Below are 20,813 nucleotides of genomic sequence, written 5' to 3'. Positions count from 1 at the left end.
CTCGTCCATAACCGGGAAAGCCTCGATGCCAATGCGGCACGAAAACGGGAACGGACGCTCGAACCTCGACCAACATTTGGCTCGACTGAGTTTAGTCTACAGACGGGGGACGGTATTCATTCGCTTAGCAACGTTCTACTACTAATATCCCGCGGTCATAGAATGTTTAATACACCAGATGGAAACTTCTTGATAATACCTACTTTGATATTTTATTATATATTTTATCTTCAACACTCACGTAGTAAGCACTAAGACCTGACATTATCTCAGATTTGGGGCTCCCGATTCCTCTGACGGCATACCCATGGTTCTGGAATACACGTGTGCAACCTAAGGCACACACGGTGGTAATATGGAATATGTAGCTCGAATCATCCGGACCAGAAATACTGCTGCGTCCTTACTATCAATCTATCGCTGTCATCATCTGCAAACCGGGGCACAGTTCCCGCCTAACTGCTTCCAACCGGACGATAAACACCTGACAACGTGCCCACGATCGGGATTTAACAAGGTTCTGACAGGACCCTGGCTTGACTGGACCGTAGATTATGTAGTAAATAATACGTGGGAGTAACTTACTACCTAAACGGCGTCCACACGGCGGTAAGCTCGGGGAGACGGGGAAAATATGGATGGGGGATGGAAGCTGGAAGATAGAGATTGGGAACTATTATGGATATATATACCTACCTACCTACCTACATTGCCACACATCAATATTTCCACTACTTATACATCTAAGCCTACATGACGATAGGCCTCGTCCTACCATCGGCGGACGCAGTGTCGCATTGCATATTCTGCAGCGGAGGCGAAAGAGAAAACAGAAAAAAAAGAAAAAGGAGCGGTGAATATCGAGTCATATCTGAGGGAGGACACAAACGGTTTCCCGTGAAACCCCTCCAAGCCAGGCCAATGATAAGCTGGGGGGGGAGAGCCGGGGACGTGTGATTGGCGCTGCCGGGTTGGGATCTGGTAGATACCTAGGTAGGTCAAGGTGGCTTATTACGTGAGCTTTGTTGGAGCAGGGGGTCCGACGGTTTACAGATAGCAAACAGACTTGCGAGCTGGCTACCCGGTAAGGTGGCTTGCCGGGGTTCCGAAGCTGGCTAGGTAGCCAACGCTGAAGATGTTATGTACTACCAACTGCGTGCCTCATACGGACGTAGGTATCCGTATTAGTTGGTTGGTTGGCCGGCTGCTGGCTTCTGTGTAAGTGTAAGTGTATAACCATGTGTACCTAATGTAAGGTAACATAAGATAATATAAAATAATGTCGATGATCTAAATAAATAAGAACTATATATATAAAGGACGTATCTGCTTATCCCTCGCCCTCAAGTCCGTCCCGACCCCCAATGACTCCTCCTATCTTCCCTCAACTCGTCGCGGAGAACGTCACACAACGATTGCCACCTCAACTCGACTACCTATGTCTACCCAGAACGAGTCCATGCCTCCCGGGGAGGGCCGCCTGCAGCCGCGGTTGTCGAGGCTGACGATGGTCGCTTTGACGTTCGCTATCCTTAAGTGAGTCGGTCCAATACCCGGTGTCCTGAGACAACGACACGAGCGACTGGCGGCTAACCATAGCGCCCGTTGTATGATAACAGTACATGGATCGCGCTGGCAGGATCAATTGGCCTCGTTCTGCCCTCGGGCGGCTCCGTCTCGTTCCTCTACGGCTTCATATTCTGCGTCCTGTGCAACCTGGCCCTCGCCGCGAGCCTCGGCGAACTAGCCGCGATATGGCCCACGGCAGGCGGCCAGTACCATTTTGTGTATGCGCTGTGCGCGGAGAAGTGGAAGAAGTCTATGGTGGGTTATTTTGGGCTCTAGAGGCTCAGCGGGGAAGAATAACGATACCTAAGGAAGGGAGGCTGACTTGTATGCGCAGCTAGAGCTTCTGGGTTGGCTGGACGAACATCGCGGGCTGGCTTACGCTTGTGACGACTGAGGGCTTCTTCGCCGGTAAGAATTCCCCCTGTTCCTTGCTGTGTGTGGTGTGGTATATACCAGAAAGCAAAACGAGAAGTTGACATGATATGTATTTTACCGCCCACAGCGCAGTTCATCTCGGCCGCCGCAGTCATCGCCTCCAACGGCGCCTACGCGATCGAGGAATGGCGCACATACCTAATCTTCCTCGCGATCCTGACCTTCACGACCGGCGCCAACATCTGGGGGAACCGAGTGCTCGGGCGCTGGAACGACGCGGCGCTGTACTGGTCGCTGCTGGGCGTCGTCGTCATCAGCATAGTGCTGCTGGCCACGTCGGACAAGAACGGCGCCGAGTTCGTCTTCGCCGAGTTCCAGAACGAGACGGGCTGGTCCGACGGCATGGCGTGGATCCTGGGCCTGCTGCAGAGCGCGCTGTCGCTAATCGGCTTCGACGCGGCGCTGCACATGACCGAGGAGATGCCGCGGCCGGCCGTCGATGCGCCGCGCGCCATCATATACGCCGTTGCTGTGGGCGGCGTGACGGGCGTTGCGTTTATCCTTGTTATTCTGTTCTGCATTACGGATCCGGATACGGTTCTTAACACGCCGACTAACATGCCCATCGCCGAGTTGATCCTCCAGGGCACGGGAAGCCGAGCCGCGGCTACGGTGTTGACGCTGATGCTGGCTGTGTGCTTCGTCAACGGGACGAATGGGTGTGTGACCAGTTCGAGTAGACTGCTGTATGCCATGGCGAGGGATAAGGGTATTGCGTATCATAACTAGTAAGCTTTTCCCCCTTTTCCTCTCATTTCTCTCCCTCTCCCTCTCCCTCTTTCTTGTCCCTCTCTCGACTAACATCCCCAGCTTCGCTCACATAACCCCCAAGCTCGACGTGCCAGTCCGCACCATCGTCTTGACCTTCGCATTCAACGTCCTCTTCGGGCTCCTATACCTAGGACCATCAGTCGCCTTTAGCGCATACGCGGCCAGTACGACCATCTTTCTCAACGTGTCGTACGTGATCCCCGTCGTCGTGTTATTGATACGCGGCCGCGGTGTTTTGCGCCAGTACCAGGCTGAGAACACGTACTTTGCGCTTGGGAAGGGCGGCTGGGCGCTGAATTCCGTTGCTGCTGTGTTTGTTATCGTGACTTCTGTGGTGCGTATATCTGATTTGCCTCTATTATTCGTTAACGAAAGGGATTTGATGTGAAAGAAAGAAGGAATTGCTGACTGGTGTTGTTAGTTCTTCTGCTTCCCGACTGGACTTCCCGTTTCAGCAGATGAGATGAGTAGGCAGTCCCTTTATTCCCCGTCCATAAAATCTATACTATACGAGCTATATCTTACTAACGGCAAACAAACAGACTACGTAGTCGTCGTGATTGGCATCTTCCTGATATTAGTTGGCACGTACTGGATCACATATGGCAAAACCTTCGAGGGCCCGGTAATTTTCTCTTTCCTCCCTCCCTCCCCCTGCTTGTTTCCCTATATCCCTCTGGAGAAGGGTTCGCATGAACTGACACTGCCTTCTGTAGACATTCGAAGCCATCATCGGACATGCGCTCGGAAACGAAGAAGACGCAGGAGTAGTAGTTTCTGTTTCCCCTTCGGAGAAAGAAAACTAGCCGTCTAATAACCAGGACGAAAAAGAGGTTGCCTCCTAGAGTGGAGGTATGCCTTATTAAGATACCCGCGTATTGATTTCTTCCGAGCTACTAGGCCGAGATATGAAGCATTTATATGCATCTTTTTATCCATTTCAGACAAGATCATAAAAGACACTTATTTGACACGTTATAGATTCAAGGGGAATGGGGGTTTGAAACGACATCTCGCTCCTTAACCATCTTTATATAAGCATATATTCATTCATTCATTCGAGTCCATAGAATTTTTAACCTAGGTAGTCGAACTATACCAAGTAACTGAATAAATTTACTTTACTCACTTGCCAACATGAAATCGACTTTGCGAATTCTCACTACACAATAGTCAAACCCCAAGCAACAATCATAACTTAAATAGTATATTCATTCGTGATGGGGTATTTACATGATATAGCATATCTACTCTTAACAAAGCTCTCAACATGCCTTAGTCCGTCTAGGACTAGGTGTTATTTCATAACCGATCCGCAACCTATACATGCAATGGATTTTCTCTCGTGGGCTGACACGAAGCTCTCCGTAAAAATTTCAGACCTGTGACTGGCCAGGCCGGGTATGTAAAAACGCCGGGTAATGCGATGATCATTATTGAATCCCTCGCCATGTCCGTCCTACATTGTTCTTGTCCTGCCCGAGTCGTATTGGAACGTACTCGCCATTCTAAAAGATGAATTTTGGAAGAAAAAAAATTGGTCGAGGATGATGGCACCCTCGATTGGTCACCGAAGGACCTGCTCGAACTTGACGCAGAGCATTGACGCCGTCGGGAACGTTCGTATCGCTTACAGCCAGTGAAAGGACGACAGCATATGGGGACCCTAGTTCACTGGCAGGCGGAATTTGACAACCTGAGGGAAGACTGAGTTCCAAGAAGTAATCGACGGGCCGAAAGACTAGCTTGTCTAAAGCTAAATAAAAATTTGTTAAACCTTGACGCAGCGGAAAAGAAAAAAAGGAGACCCCAAATTTCTTTCATGCCAAGCGCTAGCTGACTTAAGAATAAGGGAGGTTCGATTCGCTCTTGTACCCTGGTTCCGTGGGCTCGACATCTTTTATAGGGTGAAGCAACATCGGTGGTAAGCAGGGACGCCCGTAGAGTTCTTCCCACTCTTTGCCACCTACGTTGGTATCTTCCCAACCCATAAAATTCAGATATAGTCGCTGGGGTGGGTTTGCCCTATAATACCAAGTGCTCCCGCGATATCTAGCTTCTCGTCCCCAGCCCATGGCGGAGCCAACACCTCCACTTTCGCCCTTCGGACCGCCATTAAACCACTTAGCGAGGTCCTCGCCTTTCCAAGGTCTATCAAAGAAGACGGGCATCGGGACGTAAACTGCCTTGAGGCCGTGGAGGAGCGCGGTAGTTTGCGTGACCATTTCTGACGAGATATGATTTCCACGAAGGTTCTCGACGTGCATGATGTCAAGAAGCCTCTTGGACACTCTCGAATGCGTTACAATGGTAGCCCTTCTCGGTAGATCTGTAGTTGCGTGTGTGGAATCATTAAATCCCCAAAGCTCATTACCGCTAATCCAAGAACTATTGATGGGGTTGAAAATTGGGGCAACGGTAATTAGATCCGCCTCTTCACCAACGCCCCATATATAGTTATCATCTTCGGGCTTTGCGACAGGTGGCTTCGGCCCAACAGGGTTAACGAAAGGCAGCTTTGGAGGACCCCAAACTGTGTCCTTTCCCGATATACGCTCAACTTCTTTTCGGAACTTCGAATCGTAATCACCGTGGACGGATGGGATATAGTAGCGCTCGTTGCGTTCCCATAGTCCTCGGCGTGGCTGACGCTTGGCAAACGCGGCCAACTTCTCAACGAAATCGTAGTTATGGCCGGTGACTCTTGCATCTATTTCCCAGTTCCAGATATAGTCGAATTCGGGGAACTCTTGGGCGAACTTCTGAACTGACAGCCACTGCGAGACGTGTACAGTCGCCTTCTTAGGGTCGATCTTAGGGTACATAGTCTGCGTGGCCTCGTCATTCCAAAGGATAGCAATGTCCCTAAACTCAGGAGGCACATTCCTCTGTAGAACGTATTGGTAAGTTTCCTCATCCTCCCAAATTGCATATGCAGTGTCTTTGACATGGACGAAGAGGAACACTTGATATAGACCTCCGGTGCGCAACGAAAGCTCAGCGATTAAAGATCGAATCACCTGCTTGTCATTCTCGGTATATTCCTTGCCGGTGTATGTCCGCAGTAAAAGTGCCGTTCTCTCTTCGCGGGTAGTAGTAATTTTAGACGTGCCGGATTTGCGTTTTTCGAGAAGACCCCTCCTTCGTCGTATTGATGCACCCTTTTTTAAGTCTTCCTTAGGGTGGGAGGACTCCAAGGTACCAGGATCGCTCTCCCTGTCACCATCTGCACCCGTGACGCTCGAATTTTGACGTGCGTACACCGTGGTGAGGTATGGATTGGACTGCCCCTTCATATCGTAGCGTGCCTTGTTCTTTAGGGCACACTTTTCTTGTAGCTGTCCCCAACGAACACCGTCCCAATCGATCGAGGAAGCTGAGTGGTCATTGTCCGACTTATAGCCGTAAATACCTAGCCGTGTCTCACGCTCGTAACATAAATTCCCATCCATACCAAGGGCAGTGTAGCTTCCGAAACCGGGCTCGGGGAAGTTTTTGGGCTGACCTTTGAAAACGAATACATCCCCTACAGGTGCACCACCTGGCCCTTCGCAAGGTACAAGTTCAGCTCTTTCAGCGAGCCATGTCTTTTCGTTGTACTTAGGATATGGATTGTAGACGTAGGGATTATGCTCGGTAAATCTCGGTTTGCCCTGGGTCTGTGCTAAGTGATCGTCGATGGTTAGAGATCGTCTCTTGTCAGGATCCAGAGTATTAAGCGTCTGCCCAAACAAGGTATCGGCACCAGGCTCTCTGTGCTATCGTTAGAACGTGCGACAATATGATAAACAGCCCAACATACTTAGCAAGCGCCTCATATTCTCGATCAAACTGCTCCCGCAAGTCTTCCTCTCTTTGCTCCTCTTCTTTGTGCTTCTCTTCCTCCTGCCCCTCCTCTTTCTTTTGATCATGTACTTCGGCTTGAGGATGTTGATTTTGCTCGTTGTTACTAGGGCCGGTCGCTGGTAAGGAAGCTGGGGCTGGTTTGGTCTCAGTGTTGCCTTTTAGAGGAGCTTGTACTGGTCCAGAACTCCCATCAAACCATCTCGCTGTATGAGGAGTGGTAGACCCATGCAGCAAGGTCCAGTACAGAGTCGCTGCAAAGACTGCGACGAGCAGGAGACCTTTCGGTCGCAACAACAATCGACGGGGTTGTACCGCCAACATGTTTTCGAGTTAATTGGAAGGATAGACGCGGCTTACGGACCGGGGAGCGATAAGTCGGTATCGCAAGATTTATGCAAGATGGAGAGGTAGGAACATGGCGAGATCGTTAAAATTATCTCTTCAGATTGAATATCGGTGTTTAGCTAGAATCGAGGTAAAAAGCCAAATGCGATAGTCGCTTGGTTGACTTGAAGCTTGTATACAGGGTATACAGGTTAGATTCCTAGCCTAGGAATTTGATCTACGGTTCGCGGAAGATCGAATTTCAATGCTGTAACAAATAGTCGTCCGAACGGATTGTCTCGTCTGAAGGTCTACCTAGTAAGCTCGAAAATGCGACTGCAAATGAGGAAGGATAATAATATAAAATGAGCGTAGGAGGTTAACGTGATAGTAGATAACCGGTCGGATAAAGAAGATTACGACAGCACTCAGAAAGGTCCGAGGCCAAGTATAACAAGTGGTGACAAGGTATTGTAAAAAAGAAAACGAAGGGTGAATCCCGCAGGAGAAAAAACAGGCTTGAGGGATGTGCGAATAGAAGGGGAAAAAGAGACTAGGGAGCGCAAATCTCGCGATGTCTTGGCCATGGTGATCAACACCAAAGCAGATCAAGTGGGATGCTTGAAATTGGGGACCCCCTTCACTCTCTCCCCTTTTTAGGAAAAAAGTTGAAGGTTCAAAAGATGAGAAGATGCGCGACAGGGTCACGATCACATACCGACACTTGAAGCGCTATACACTACACTAGGTTAGAGCACTTACATGTGTTACTAGGGGTAGTAGGTACTGTATACATCAATGTTATGTTTCGACAAGGTGTTCTTATTATTCTCTATGTATTCTTTTGCACTCTCGTGGCCTACAAGGTACATGGGAAGTATGGGGAGGACCAATGACTGATTTCAACCTAACATGTTTCCAATACAGGATTGAGTTAAAGCGAAAGTACATACATACATACTAGGTAGATTCACCGGTCGTGGATCCCTCTTGCAATATCGAATATCGAATATCAAATATAGTCGATTTAGTGTAATGGCCCCTAAACTCTTTCCATATAAACGCTTTGCTCATATTCTACCCATATTCTTATGGACAAAGATAAGACAAGTTTGATATGGTTAATTGTTTAAATCTGCTGTGCGACTCAGGTATGTACAAGAGGGGTTTGAGATTACATGAGGTACCTATGTTTGAGGTACAATATGTACAATACAATGTAGCTACATACTACATGTACCTACATAACCTAGGTAATGCTGCGTGGACGATTTAGCGTGGACGGGTGGCTGCTGGCTGCTGGCTGCTGGCTGCTTCAAGTTGAGGTGAGCTCAATATTACGCATCATCCATTACGCATGCAACATCTTCTTCGAGATTATCAAACACTTACATATCAATTAATATCACTATCTCTCTTGGTATCTATTTTTTTATATTCAGTTTCTTAACGAATATACGTTCTTTTTCTCATCACGTAACTCGACCATATTCAATAATTTACCCTAGAATCTCTTAAGGAGAAGGCTTCATGCTCTCCTTTCCCGCATATGCCGTAGGTATGTACATGTAGGTAGTTAAATTGACGCGATAAGGTAGGTGTGAAGGGTTAAATTTGTAGCCTGTAGGTGTAATTTGGGAAATGCCGATTGGAGCGTCTGCAGTATGCCTTGTTTAATAAGATAAGGAAATTTACACTAGTTAACTTTTTCGCCCTTCCTGCCTTCCTATATTCTTACCTTGCGGAAATGATACTCCACTTCTTTACTGCACTAACAAAATACTACAATAGTATATCGTCCCTACTTATCAGACTATTAGTATAGGAGATATACTTTTATCAACTCAAGGGTCACAGATATAGCCCATTAGTCTTATCAACTTCCAAACCTAAACTTCGCAGCCTCTTGTTCCTAGGTACTGCTACCTACATACACACCTGTCGTTAGATCTAATGTCCGGGAGTGCGTAAAATGCAAGCCGTTGAATATTATTTCTACCTCCTAATTTACATAGGTACCTATCTAAGCTACGCTAATAGCTCAAGGCACAACCAACTAAACAAGCCATGAAAGCAACGGGCTATCATTGGCAATTCTTTAACATTCTCACCGCATATGTCGTTTCGGGGCTACCCAAATGGAATACATACTATTAGATGCTACCTAGGTACATACCTCTAGAGTTGGTGACACGGTTCCCCAAAGTCAGGTACGAAATACTACGTGTCTAACCTAATATAACAGCTGAACGGGCGGCTCGCAGCCATTCATACATACCTAGGTACATAGGTACACAGCTAGTCTCGTCACGCCATGGGGCAAGGGACCAGGGGACGCACGAAGCGCACGCAGAGATCGTCATCGTGCAGCGACCTAAACGATCCAATCAAGGAGCCTCCACGGCAGCTTTATCTCTTACATAGGTTAGGTACATAGTACATACCTACACAAGCTCATGGTCACATTCGCTAAACTATCCCCATTCGCCAGCTAAAGTTGCCTGTTTCGGAAGCACGCATTCTTCTTGGCTGTCCTCAAATTTTAATATCTAACAGGAAGTTTACCTACATACTCGGACGGCAAGGAAATAATAAATAGGTCATAGGACTTGCAAGTTTATAATAACTAGGTACCTACCTAACTAACCTAAGCGCTTATCCACCAACAAAAAACTACGGAGGTTACTTAGGTGGCCTCTCCATTTACCTACATGTAGGTATTGTACAGCCGCGCATATAAATATCCCCTCGCTCGAATACTTCCGGAGTGCCTATTATGATGCCTACCTACCTACCTACCGCACATCTCGATGATCGATCGCGACGACCCGCGCACATACGTACGTGAGCACCCGAGACCAACAGTTGGGATCTTCGTGATGACGTGACATTGGCGACGGTAGCATAGCATGCAGAGATAATAAGACTGAACTAGAAGCACGAGCCGTCAAACATAGTAGCAGAGCCAGCAGTACCTAAGGTAACAGGATAATAATGTAATACAATGCATACCTACCCACCTACACAGCAGTCGGTACGATCGATCCCGCATACTCATCTAAGATATTATACATACCTAACCTACCTACTTACCTACCTACCTAAGGTACCTTATTCATCGACGTCTCGTACCCACCAGGACCTCAGCTCCATCTACATAGACTACCCCGGCCACCTTCCCCCATACGAACAAATAAATGAACCCAATAGCGGCCGGTGACAGGCTCTATATATTAATTCCCTTGTCCACGCAGTCCCAAGCCGTCTCTCTACCACCCAACTAGACAGGTATGGAACCTTAACAACCGCAAATTTGCGTGCGACCCTGCCGCTGTACCCGGGTATCCACGATTCTGCCGTCGGATGCGGCCTGCCAGCCTATAGGCTGCCCTGGGTAAATCACATACATAGGTACCTACCTATACACACATATGTGTATACACCTACACACTAGGATGGGGTACCGCTGCTGCTGTGATATATACTACTGTGTAATAGTGACGAGCTGGAGTTCGTCAACCATTCCCATTGGCACGACCGTTTCAACAAGTGCCACTAATTTCGGATTCGGAAGCACGAAGGAGGTAAGTAAGTGAGACAGGGAATAAATCGTATCTAGATAGCATCACGATCGTATATCGTACTAGATCTATCTACTTCCTTCCATAGTCACACGCAGGCAAGGAATGTGGTTGTATGAATTCGTTGTTTGATATTACTATCACTCCGTCTGTCTACTCTTATCAGAGCAGACCAACTACTATAGCTATGCGCAAACGGTGTAGCTAAAGCAGTATACTATCGGTGATCTACAGCTTGTCGCTCGTGCTAGATCGCCCATCACATCACTCCAGTTATACTTCTTCCTCCCCTTGCCCATTCTCCCTATATCCCCACTGGTCGCGGTCAGCGAACGCTGGTTCCCACACCACATCGTCTAAGGCACTCTATCGTATCCATCCTACGGAGCCTTTCTTTAGCACCCTCCTCTATCCTATCCAATCCCATCCTCCCATCCCACTTCAGCACATCTCCCATATACCCAAGGGAAATGCAAGCGGCGATGTGTGCATCGGGCCCGCCAACATCCAATGCAGGTAGCCATGGCCCAAGGAAATAAATCTCCAAGGTACCAAATTAATATGATAATGATATGGACGCACATCATATGATTATAAAGCCGTAACGAAAAATAAAATAAAAGGCGGATATCTCGTCAAGGGATCCATAAGGTAAGCAACTAGCAATTGCGAAAGGAAGATCGGAAGGGTATATGCGACCTAAAAAAAAATCGAATGCTTTCCTGGAAAGGGGAACCCCAAACGCCGATGCTGATATATGATGATAATAATCGCACAGCCAGCAACATGGCGAAGCGGCGATGTGAAAGTCGATCGAAACAAAAGAGAGGCGTGTCGTCGTTACAGAACAAGGGAATATATATAAATCAGGGGCATATATGCTTTTATATCATGCCCATTCTCGTCATTCTCTTCTCCATCCTCGGCATCGAGCCGGCTAGGCCGCCACGGCCTAGAGCCTGGCCAGGAGCTAGACGGTTTCCGCTGGGCAAGCCGAATGGTCGATTAAGTCCCTTAGGACCCGGTCCCATAGGACTTGGGCCTATAGGGCTCGGTCCCATAAAGCCGGGACCGGAGCGAGGTGGTCTCGGGGGTGGAGGCCCTTGCGCGCCTGGCCGGCGCGGAGGGTATCCCGGCCTCGGTGGTGCTTGCTGTTGTTGCCTTTGGGCCTGCATAGCCCACTGCATTCGTTTCCAGGCGTCGCGCTCGCAGTACGATTTGCCATCTACGTCGAAATAACCATCACGTAAGACGATACCGCAGTCGCCGCATCGGAAACAATTCGGGTGGTGCTTCTTAGAGGATTCATCCTCGAGATATTGCCCCTCAATACCTATATTACAGCTCCCGCAGAGACTGCCATTAAGTTTATGATAATGTTGTTCGCAGTACGGCTGGTCGTTTAAGACATAGAATGTCGAAGAGGAGAAGGGTTCTTGGCATGTCGTACATACGAAGCATGCCTTGTGATAACGTCCAGTCAACCGTCCGTCTGCTGATGAGATTGACTTGCCCGTGATGGGCTGCTTGCACGCTTTGCAGTTACCACGAGAGCTTTGGCTTTTGGACGCTTGACGGGTGTGGGTTGGCCGAGTCGGTGGTGAGTCGCTTAAACCCTTCTGAATAGCGGGATCTCTACGATCTAAAGATTCGGACGGAAGCAGTGGTACCGCAGGCATATCTACTCTCGGATCCTGTCCCCTAAAGCTAGCAGGATCTGGCCTAACACTTTCCGAAGGTGTACGCTGGCTGTTAGGTCTTAGCGGCTCGGGACCTCTCTCGGATAGTGATCGGTCTGTAGGTGAGGGGGATTGTGGTTTAGTTTGCATTGCATCCATTGAAGTTTGCAAGTCATCTAACAGGGCATCGAAACCTGACATATCGGATGGCCGCCGTGCGTCTGGACGGGACCTTACTGACTGAGTCGGGCTTGTGTTTGAACTAGCTTGACTAGGACGAGACGAGTGGGTATAGCTAGAGTTGCTAGAAGATTGCGATATTGAAGACAAGTGGTAACGATTGCTAGTATTAAATTCGTCGCCAAGGTTGATAGAGGGTTTTCTGTCGCCATCTCGCGTTGATGGACGTGAAGTTGTTCCTTGTAAAGGCGGCGGCCGTAACGCATCCTGCGTTCCAAACGATGGTCGTTGCGACCGTTCGCTAGTCATAGCCATTCTATCCGCAACACTATTTGATGAACTCCGCATTCGATCAGACTTCATACCGGGTGCCGAAGGCACACGTGCTGGTACGTCAAAAACCTCATCGTTTGCTTTGAGGAGCTTCTCCGGAAACGTATCGGAGCGCTTGCCTAGGCCAATTGGTTGCGGCTCGAAGTCACTACTACTCCTGAGCGGCGCACCGAACCCACCATACCCGTTACTTCGTGGTGCTCTAGGGGGTGCAAGGGCAGCACTGCTTTTAGACGAGGTCGAGCCCGAAGTGCCTGGTCGCTCTATGGAATACCTAACTCGCAACGAATCGTCATTTGATTCTGCCGTGTTGTCCCTGCTGCTGTTCTGCGCGAACGGATTTTTCAATCCAGGTCCTCGGTTCGTCTCAAACGGACCAGGCGCAATGGTGTTCATTCTTGTTAGGAAATTTGTCGGCTTATTCGGGCTTGTGCCGTAAGTAGAATCGCCTTCATACGATCCCGAGTCTCCGAAGCCTCCATATCCGCCTGGGCGCCTGGGCGAACCTGCTATTGCCGGTGCGAAGTCGTCATCTTTGCTAGAACTGGCCCCAGGCCGTTCATGCGTTGGTGTTTTTGGCGAGATAGCCTGTGATCCAGTAGAAGCGCTTACCGGCGTTAGTTGACCCGTCTTCTGGAACGCGCGATCTATTATCATATTAGTTGATGCAATAATTTAGCTGGTTAATAGTGCGCTTACTTGCTGCAGATGTATCAACAGAAGGGGGCGCGGTGCGAGAAAATTTGTCAAAAACATTTGCCTTTAGGGATGAAAACGCGCCACCTAGAAGATCTGGCATTGGTGGAGGCGCTGCTTCACATGTTAGCCATGTACTATGGAAAGGTGTGTTAAGAATTACGCACGTTCTGCTGCTGCAGGTGTGCTACCACAGACATGCTCTCCCATCATCGAAATCTCAACTTGGTTCCCGCAATTGGAACATTTTATCGTCGGCATAAAGGCCGACTGCCGTGATGCATCCATCACGGCGTAAACGCGTAACAACCCCTTTATTTCGTGTTTCCCTCGCCTTTCCTCACTTGGGATTGAATAAGTCGATTTCGTGCATCAGGACTTCTCACCCGATTCGTCTTCGATTGGAGGTTTACGGTCGTAAAGATAAAGTCGACGGTAGTTGACGGTAGCTGATTGGTAACCACTTAAACAGATCTACCAGCACCGATGCAGAGAAGAAGTAGAAAATAGATCTGCCTGCTATCCTGCTATGTTGCTATGTTGCTATGGTAGATGTTGTGCAGAAATCCGAAACTCTTACTCCACAGCCCCGAACAGCGAGTGCGTGCCACAGCTCCGGATATGTAGGTGTAATAGTTTTGGTGGTGCGGCCGGTATTTAGAAACGACTAGACTATGAAGGTATGGTTTGCGATAGGTCGTACGCAGTGTCGTCGCGTAAGAGTGGACGCTTGTATGGGCCTTGCTTCGAGAATATTTGTTCGTGCAGGCGAACAATTGGTCGAGAAGAAACAAGATCTGAGGAGGTTTCAAGAGACCTTTGGGTCTGTAAAGGTCGGTGAGAAGGCGTCTTGGACGTTGCAACCTTTGTCTCGAGAGGGTGGAGGATGTTTAAACAACCCCTGCCCTTTAAACCCCTGACTGGGTTACAAGGGTATGTATCTAGTACACATGTACCTACCTAGGTACCTATGCACGAGCAGACCACCCACTAAAGCCAACCCCCTGTCCTTGTCTTTTCTTGGCAATAATAACTTAAAGAGGTACTCGGCACTGGCCCTCGCCGTATTAGTTGGAGGATACCTTAATAACTCTCGAATCGATTTTAATATCTAGGTAGCTTCCACTGGGTTAGGTCATAAAATCGGTTAGCGAAGAAGTGCAGAAGCAGAGGAAAGAATTTAAACGAACCATGGTTAGCAGGGCGTCGTCCGTATTATATATATAGTGTAGGTATGTGGGCGCATAATGAGGAGGATTCTTAGGAACTCAAGTTCAAACATTGGTGATTTTCAGATGTTTGACCAAAAATGGCAGCCTGCTTTTTACATCTTTGCTGCGTGGTTATCTTTACCACCTTTACCACCTTTACCACCAATAGATAAATTAGCTGACGGTGAAGTAGTCGGTGATTGTTCATCTGACGACTACTTGCTCATCAACATGAATCGGTAGGATTCTGTTTTACGTGTGAATGCCGGGTTCTGCGCCGCCTTTCTCAGTGAATTACTTCTAATACTTTCTAATAGTAGTAAGTATGCCATCATTTAAACCGATGTTTCCACCTCATCAATACCTTAGGATTGCGGCGACGCCACCCTTTCTCTATTTAATCGTGACTTTCTCGGCTTCCACAGATGCTTCCATACATAGTACCTGAGGTCAGCCATGCGGTACTTAATAGTCCGTGCTGTACGACAATTACTTTACTTTACATACATAGTAGCATCGTAGCCGCCTCGTGCGCTAAAAAAGAATACGAAGATGAAATATTTAATAAAGAAGCGCCACAATGCGAATACTAAGGGGTGTTCACGAAAAACTAGCTTTGAAGACCAGTGGTACATCAGCTGGTGGTACATAGGTAGGCCTAACCAGTGGAAAAGGTATATAACGCTAATAAATCTGGTATGGCGCTACTATATATGACATACAGGGCTGGCTCGGCCTGAACGGGTACCTTGCATCTCACATACTATCGGTGATTCGACAATCCGATACCCCTGTCTCCACTTAGCTGTTGCTAGAAATATGGACCAAATACGGAGTAGGCATGTATGTACATATCTAGGGTTTACATCTGTGGGGATGGAGTTTAGTAAGTCTGGAAGGGACAAACGGGGGGACATGGGAATTACAATCACACTATGCATCCATCATAGGCAAGTGCACGTTAATAGTAGGTACCTAGGTACCTAACCTAATGTACCTATGTATGTATAATGTATATACTATGGCTATTTCAAAGAAAGAATCGACCCGGAACTCCTCTCTCGGTTCATCCTTTCTTCCTTACGGTCCGGTTTTGGAGCCTTGGGAAAGATATTCAGGCATCGAGCCTCATTTGTCAGTTGAGTTTGATATCGACCAGCTTATCCCTTTCGATTTAACCAGATTCGTCCACACCTTTTTCTTATTAATCTGAATAATGCCGATGCAACCATAGACGGCAATACCATAATTAGCCAATCAGTCCCAGGTAATCCAGGTTGAACCACAGAAAAGGGTATTTTGTAATCCGTAGTCTGGGTTGTCATGGGATACTAACCTTGCTAGACTTATTCCTCCCCATCTTGTTTGCCAATTATGGTCTTTATGCTGATTATCGTGATAGGTCCGGTAGCAGATTGAACGTCATTTCTGCATCTGACTACTTTCCCGAGCTAACAAGCTTGACATGCACATTGACCACTTGGGTAGCTAATAGTACCTATCTAGTATCGCTGATCAGGGTATTGCTGATCAAGAGTGTATGTAAACTGGCCTGACAGCCTGATGGCGAACTTCATGGGTCCCCCAGCAATTTGAACTAACATCGCAACCCTTTTATGATCTTATCCTTCTAGCGTGGCTGATCTATCTATCTTTCCGCGAAATCGAAATCATCGACCATCCTGACATCTCAGCTAACATCTAACCCGAAGCAACGGAGAATGTGTATTCTCTGGATTTCGCATGGTGCTGGTGCAAAGCCCGGATGCTTTACATGTTGGTCCCGTTGAAACGTGAAGCGTTCAACGGCTCGGCAACTGCACTCGTTCATGTTAATGCGGTTCGTCCGCTCGGTCCTATGCTTCTCATTGCTACCGAAGACCCCTACCCCGCCTACTATGTTAGGTAGTTTAGGTCAGATGGAACATGATCTGCCTTAACATAAGGTCACTTGATGTCAAATCGCGACAGACAAGATGAATGATCATAGCCTGATGGACGAATAGGAAAATAGATCTCGGATGTTGTCTTCGATCCCAAGACCATAGAAACTAAGTGTAGAAATCTCCGGCGACTAATGAGACTCTAAAATACTTCCGACGTCAGACATGAGTGAATTCTATGCAATCACTCGGTTGTCCACTCGGTTGTCATACTCAAGCCTTGTTTCGGCCGCCTGGCGTCTCTTGAGACTTCTTTCAGCCCCTGGGCCGATACGGAGTATTAATCCAAGAGTTTGGGCCCAATGAAATCTCATAGCCTACTTCTTACCGCAAACAACAAAAATTGGTGGTGAAAAGGGAGAACGCCACGGAATATCGCGACATACATAAAATATTATCAACCTCCCACATCAAGAATTATCTATCGATAGGTACCTCTAAGTATGCACAACCCCCTGAGCTGTACTCATATCCGAATCAGACCCTTCAACCCGGAAATGAGGCTTAATATAGTAGTTAGCAGCATCCTAGAGTGGGGGCTCTTCAGTTATGTATGTATGTATGTATGTATGTATGTATGTATGTATGTATGTATGTATGTAACGTGGTGATTTGTGGAATGTGGCCTGCCTTATTTGATTCGGTTCGCTTTTTTCATTAACACGATATTAGTTATCCGAAGCTATGCGCCACTCATATAGAAACGAAGTATAAGTCAGTTGTCTTAAAGAGAAACTAGAGACTCGCAGTTCAATAATGGTTTAGGGATATGTAGCGAAATACATATCTCCCTTGTGATAGATCTTCGAGTCCGTGCTCTTCACTTATAAGCAATGTCCAATAGGAACATTTAGCACATCCCCCCTTTCTATAGTAAAATTGGCCGCACATTCTGCTTCACATGATTCAACTTGTCTGTGTGTGCCTTGATATGTTTGTATTGGATCTATATTTACTCACGTGTGGTACTATATGCGTGTAATGGTTCGGTATACGAATTCCATCACCGTGATGTAAGATTAAAACCTATCAATCATTTCTTTTTCCGAGCAGCGCTATTCTAGAAGGCAGTAAATCAATCGTTAAAGAACAACTTATGAATTTCATGTTATGTCATGTCATGTCTGACTTGTGATCATATTGCAGTTTGGGTTAAATATATGAAAATGAGCTGTCATATGGTGTTATACCTTATGAAGTGGCATGCATACATTATCTTCTTGCTGTAAGTCATAAGGCCATCCAAAGAGAACAATAATGCAAGGGACGCCCGCGGAAATATGCATAGCTAAAGCGCAAGAAGCTAAAAAGGGGTATAAGATATCAGATTGGAGAATAAGCGACCCGACATCGCTAATAAATGTTTGCATCTTATAGGTAATTTAGCAGAGTTCTTTGTTAACTAGCCCTAAACTCGGCTCAGTATTGACAGCAAGATGTCTCCCATTGACCAATCATACCCCTAACTACCCCGCTGACAGCCCGTAAGGGTTCCTCGGATCCCTTATAGTGGGTTAGGCGGGGAGCACACGACATACCAGCCCACAAGTGCTGTCCAACGACTGCAACGACCGAAATCGTGAATTGTCAAATCTATCGGCAGGCTTGGCTCTTCTTTGTGCTGGATATCGTGCCACTTTTCTATGTAGACTTACCTGCATGTGTTGTCCTTAGTCTACTACGTAGCCGCAGTACTGGGTTGTTTAGACTCCCGACATATCCGTTGCTTTTACATACTTCGTACATAAGTTGGAACACTACCCCTCTAGACTTCAAACTCCATCCCTTGATCTGTTTCTCTTCAAGTTAACAATATTTGATACTTTGAGACGGTTCAACGACATAGTCGTATCTACCTCTCTTCCTACTCAACCCTCTTGACGATCGCGCTTCCGAGCAGCGATCACCACACGCCGTCAAGACGTTTTCCAATCTCCTTAACTCGTAAGCTCCCTTCACCGACTGCCAACTGCGAATACCTAAAAGTTAGAGTCTTGTTTTCTGACTTGCCATGTAGCGTTCACCACCCATACGCCGGAGCCCGCTGCTCTTCACCCGGAGGCGCAGCGGACTCGCCCTTTATTCAATAAAGGGTTGCCCAGATACCTCAATTTCAAATATATCAAGGTATACCGCCAGTAACAACAAAGCACCATGGCACCGCACGCCGAATCAGACCCGGGGGCCGCGTACGGGAACAGAAACGGAAACTCGAACGGTACCGACAACTCGGCTTCATCGCCATCTAGCAATCTCTTCACGGTCAGCTCTCCCAACGTGACTTACACCGACAATGAGATCCTGTCCAAGTATACCTACCGGACTACCAGCGTCACCCAGGATGCTGCCGGCAAATATGTAGCTACGCCTAAGGAGACAGCCTACGACTTCAAAGTCGATCGCAAGGTCCCTAAGGTTGGCATGATGCTTGTCGGGTGGGGTGGAAACAATGGCACCACCGTGACCGCTGGCATCATCGCCAATCGCCGGGGCCTAGTCTGGGAGACTCGCGAAGGTCCTCGCGCAGCTAACTACTACGGGTCCGTCATCATGGGCTCTACCATGAAGCTTGGTACGGATCCCATCACCAAGCAGGAAGTCAATATCCCATTCCACGACGTCCTTCCCATGGTCCATCCCAATGACCTTGTCATTGGCGGGTGGGACATCAGCAGCTTGAACCTCGCCGACGCCATGGACCGTGCTGCCGTGCTCGAACCTACTTTGAAGGCGCAGGTCAAGAAGGAGTTGGCCCAGATGGTCCCTCTCCCTAGTATATACTACCCTGACTTCATTGCCGCCAACCAAGAGGACCGAGCCGACAACCTCATTCCCGGGAGCAAGGCCTCTACGGCTCACGTCGAGAAGATCCGCAAGGATATCCGGTAAGTCCCGACTTGCACGCCTACATTAGATACTCAGGACGCTTTTATTAATCTGAACAATAGCGACTTTAAGCAGCAAAATGGCCTCGACAAGGTCATCGTGCAATGGACCGCGAACACGGAGCGCTACGCCGACATCATCCCCGGCATCAACGACACGGCAGACAACCTCCTCCAAGCCATCGAGAAAGGGCACGAAGAGATTTCCCCCTCGACCATCTTCGCCGTAGCCTGCATCCTCGAATCAACACCCTTTATCAACGGGTCTCCGCAAAACACATTCGTCCCCGGCGCCATCGACCTCGCCTCCCGCCACGGCGCCTTCATCGGCGGCGACGACTTCAAATCCGGCCAGACCAAGATGAAATCCGCCCTCGTCGACTTCCTCATCAACGCGGGCATCAAGCTGACCTCCATCGCGAGCTACAACCATCTCGGCAACAACGACGGCAAGAACTTGAGCTCCCAGCGCCAGTTCCGGTCCAAGGAGATCTCCAAGAGCAATGTTGTCGATGACATGGTTGAGGCCAACTCGGTCCTGTATAAGAAGGGCGAACACCCCGATCACACCGTTGTGATCAAGTACATGCCCGCCGTCGGCGACAACAAGCGCGCGCTGGACGAGTACTACGCCGAGATTTTCCTAGGCGGCCACCAGACTATTTCGTGAGTCTTCCCTCCCCCTCTCCCCCTATTAACAACCTTACCTAGGTAGCTAACCCGCCCTCCCACCCCAGCATCTTCAACGTCTGCGAGGACTCCCTCCTAGCCTCCCCCTTAATCATCGACCTCGTCATCGTAGCCGAGATGATGACGCGCATCAGCTGGAAGCTGTCCTCGCAGCCCCCGTCCGAGTTCAAGGGCTTCCACAGCGTCCTCAGCATCCTGAGCTACATGCTCAAGGCGCCCCTGACGCCGCCTGGGACCCCCGTCGTCAACGCGCTCGCCAAGCAGCGCGGCGCCTTGACGAATATCTTCCGCGCTTGCGTCGGCTTGGAGCCCGAGTCCGATATGACGCTCGAGCATAAGCTGTTTTAAAGCAGCCATGCTCGCCGTAAGCGTGATTTCGGAATTTTGGCATCAAGGGGATTCGTCCCGCTAACTCACTTCTATTCTTCGGTTATGGCTTTGTCTAGTCTCTTGTGCCGCGACACAGCCGCTTTTTGAAAAAAAAAAAATCTTCTTTTATGGATATCGCTCAACGCTGCCGGACACATCACATGTACATAGGATCTCAACATCCTAGATATCGAGAAAATCTGCTATAAACAAATTACGAGTTTATCTATTTCCTGAATTGTATACTATCCTGGGACTCGTGACTCATCTCGATGTGATGTTATATGAGGGTATATGATAT

General features: G+C 48.2%; 4 protein-coding genes across 4 annotated transcripts; 2 read left to right on the top strand and 2 right to left on the bottom strand.

Moving 5' to 3' along the window:
• Positions 1-1,198: 1,198 nt before the first annotated feature.
• F4813DRAFT_11190 (amino acid transporter) lies at positions 1,199-3,913 on the top strand. The gene is made up of 8 exons (XM_049238514.1): positions 1,199-1,536; positions 1,620-1,824; positions 1,908-1,977; positions 2,072-2,732; positions 2,815-3,109; positions 3,197-3,242; positions 3,318-3,400; positions 3,492-3,913. The coding sequence occupies exons 1-8, from the start codon at positions 1,439-1,441 to the stop codon at positions 3,579-3,581; spliced, it is 1,548 nt and encodes a 515-aa protein (XP_049104774.1). The 5' UTR covers positions 1,199-1,438; the 3' UTR covers positions 3,582-3,913.
• A 75-nt stretch (positions 3,914-3,988) lies between these two features.
• On the bottom strand, positions 3,989-7,613 carry F4813DRAFT_342000 (uncharacterized protein). The gene is made up of 2 exons (XM_049241353.1): positions 6,578-7,613; positions 3,989-6,528 (listed from the first exon to the last, which is right to left on the bottom strand). Exons 1-2 carry the CDS (start codon positions 6,940-6,942, stop codon positions 4,617-4,619), a joined length of 2,277 nt encoding a protein of 758 aa, XP_049104773.1. The 5' UTR covers positions 6,943-7,613; the 3' UTR covers positions 3,989-4,616.
• A 3,648-nt stretch (positions 7,614-11,261) lies between these two features.
• On the bottom strand, positions 11,262-13,895 carry F4813DRAFT_11149 (uncharacterized protein). The gene is made up of 3 exons (XM_049238508.1): positions 13,582-13,895; positions 13,418-13,528; positions 11,262-13,365 (listed from the first exon to the last, which is right to left on the bottom strand). Exons 1-3 carry the CDS (start codon positions 13,700-13,702, stop codon positions 11,411-11,413), a joined length of 2,187 nt encoding a protein of 728 aa, XP_049104772.1. The 5' UTR covers positions 13,703-13,895; the 3' UTR covers positions 11,262-11,410.
• A 4,402-nt stretch (positions 13,896-18,297) lies between these two features.
• Positions 18,298-20,784, top strand: F4813DRAFT_11104 (myo-inositol-1-phosphate synthase). The gene is made up of 4 exons (XM_049238503.1): positions 18,298-18,512; positions 18,586-19,453; positions 19,517-20,119; positions 20,191-20,784. Exons 2-4 carry the CDS (start codon positions 18,723-18,725, stop codon positions 20,489-20,491), a joined length of 1,635 nt encoding a protein of 544 aa, XP_049104771.1. The 5' UTR covers positions 18,298-18,512; positions 18,586-18,722; the 3' UTR covers positions 20,492-20,784.
• Positions 20,785-20,813: the final 29 nt, after the last annotated feature.

Source organism: Daldinia decipiens (assembly GCF_022478715.1).
Source record: "Daldinia decipiens strain CBS 113046 unplaced genomic scaffold F4813scaffold_1, whole genome shotgun sequence".
NCBI lineage: Eukaryota > Fungi > Ascomycota > Sordariomycetes > Xylariales > Hypoxylaceae > Daldinia > Daldinia decipiens.
The sequence above is the reverse complement of the archived record's forward strand: the minus strand, read 5'-3'. Positions and strand labels throughout refer to the sequence as shown.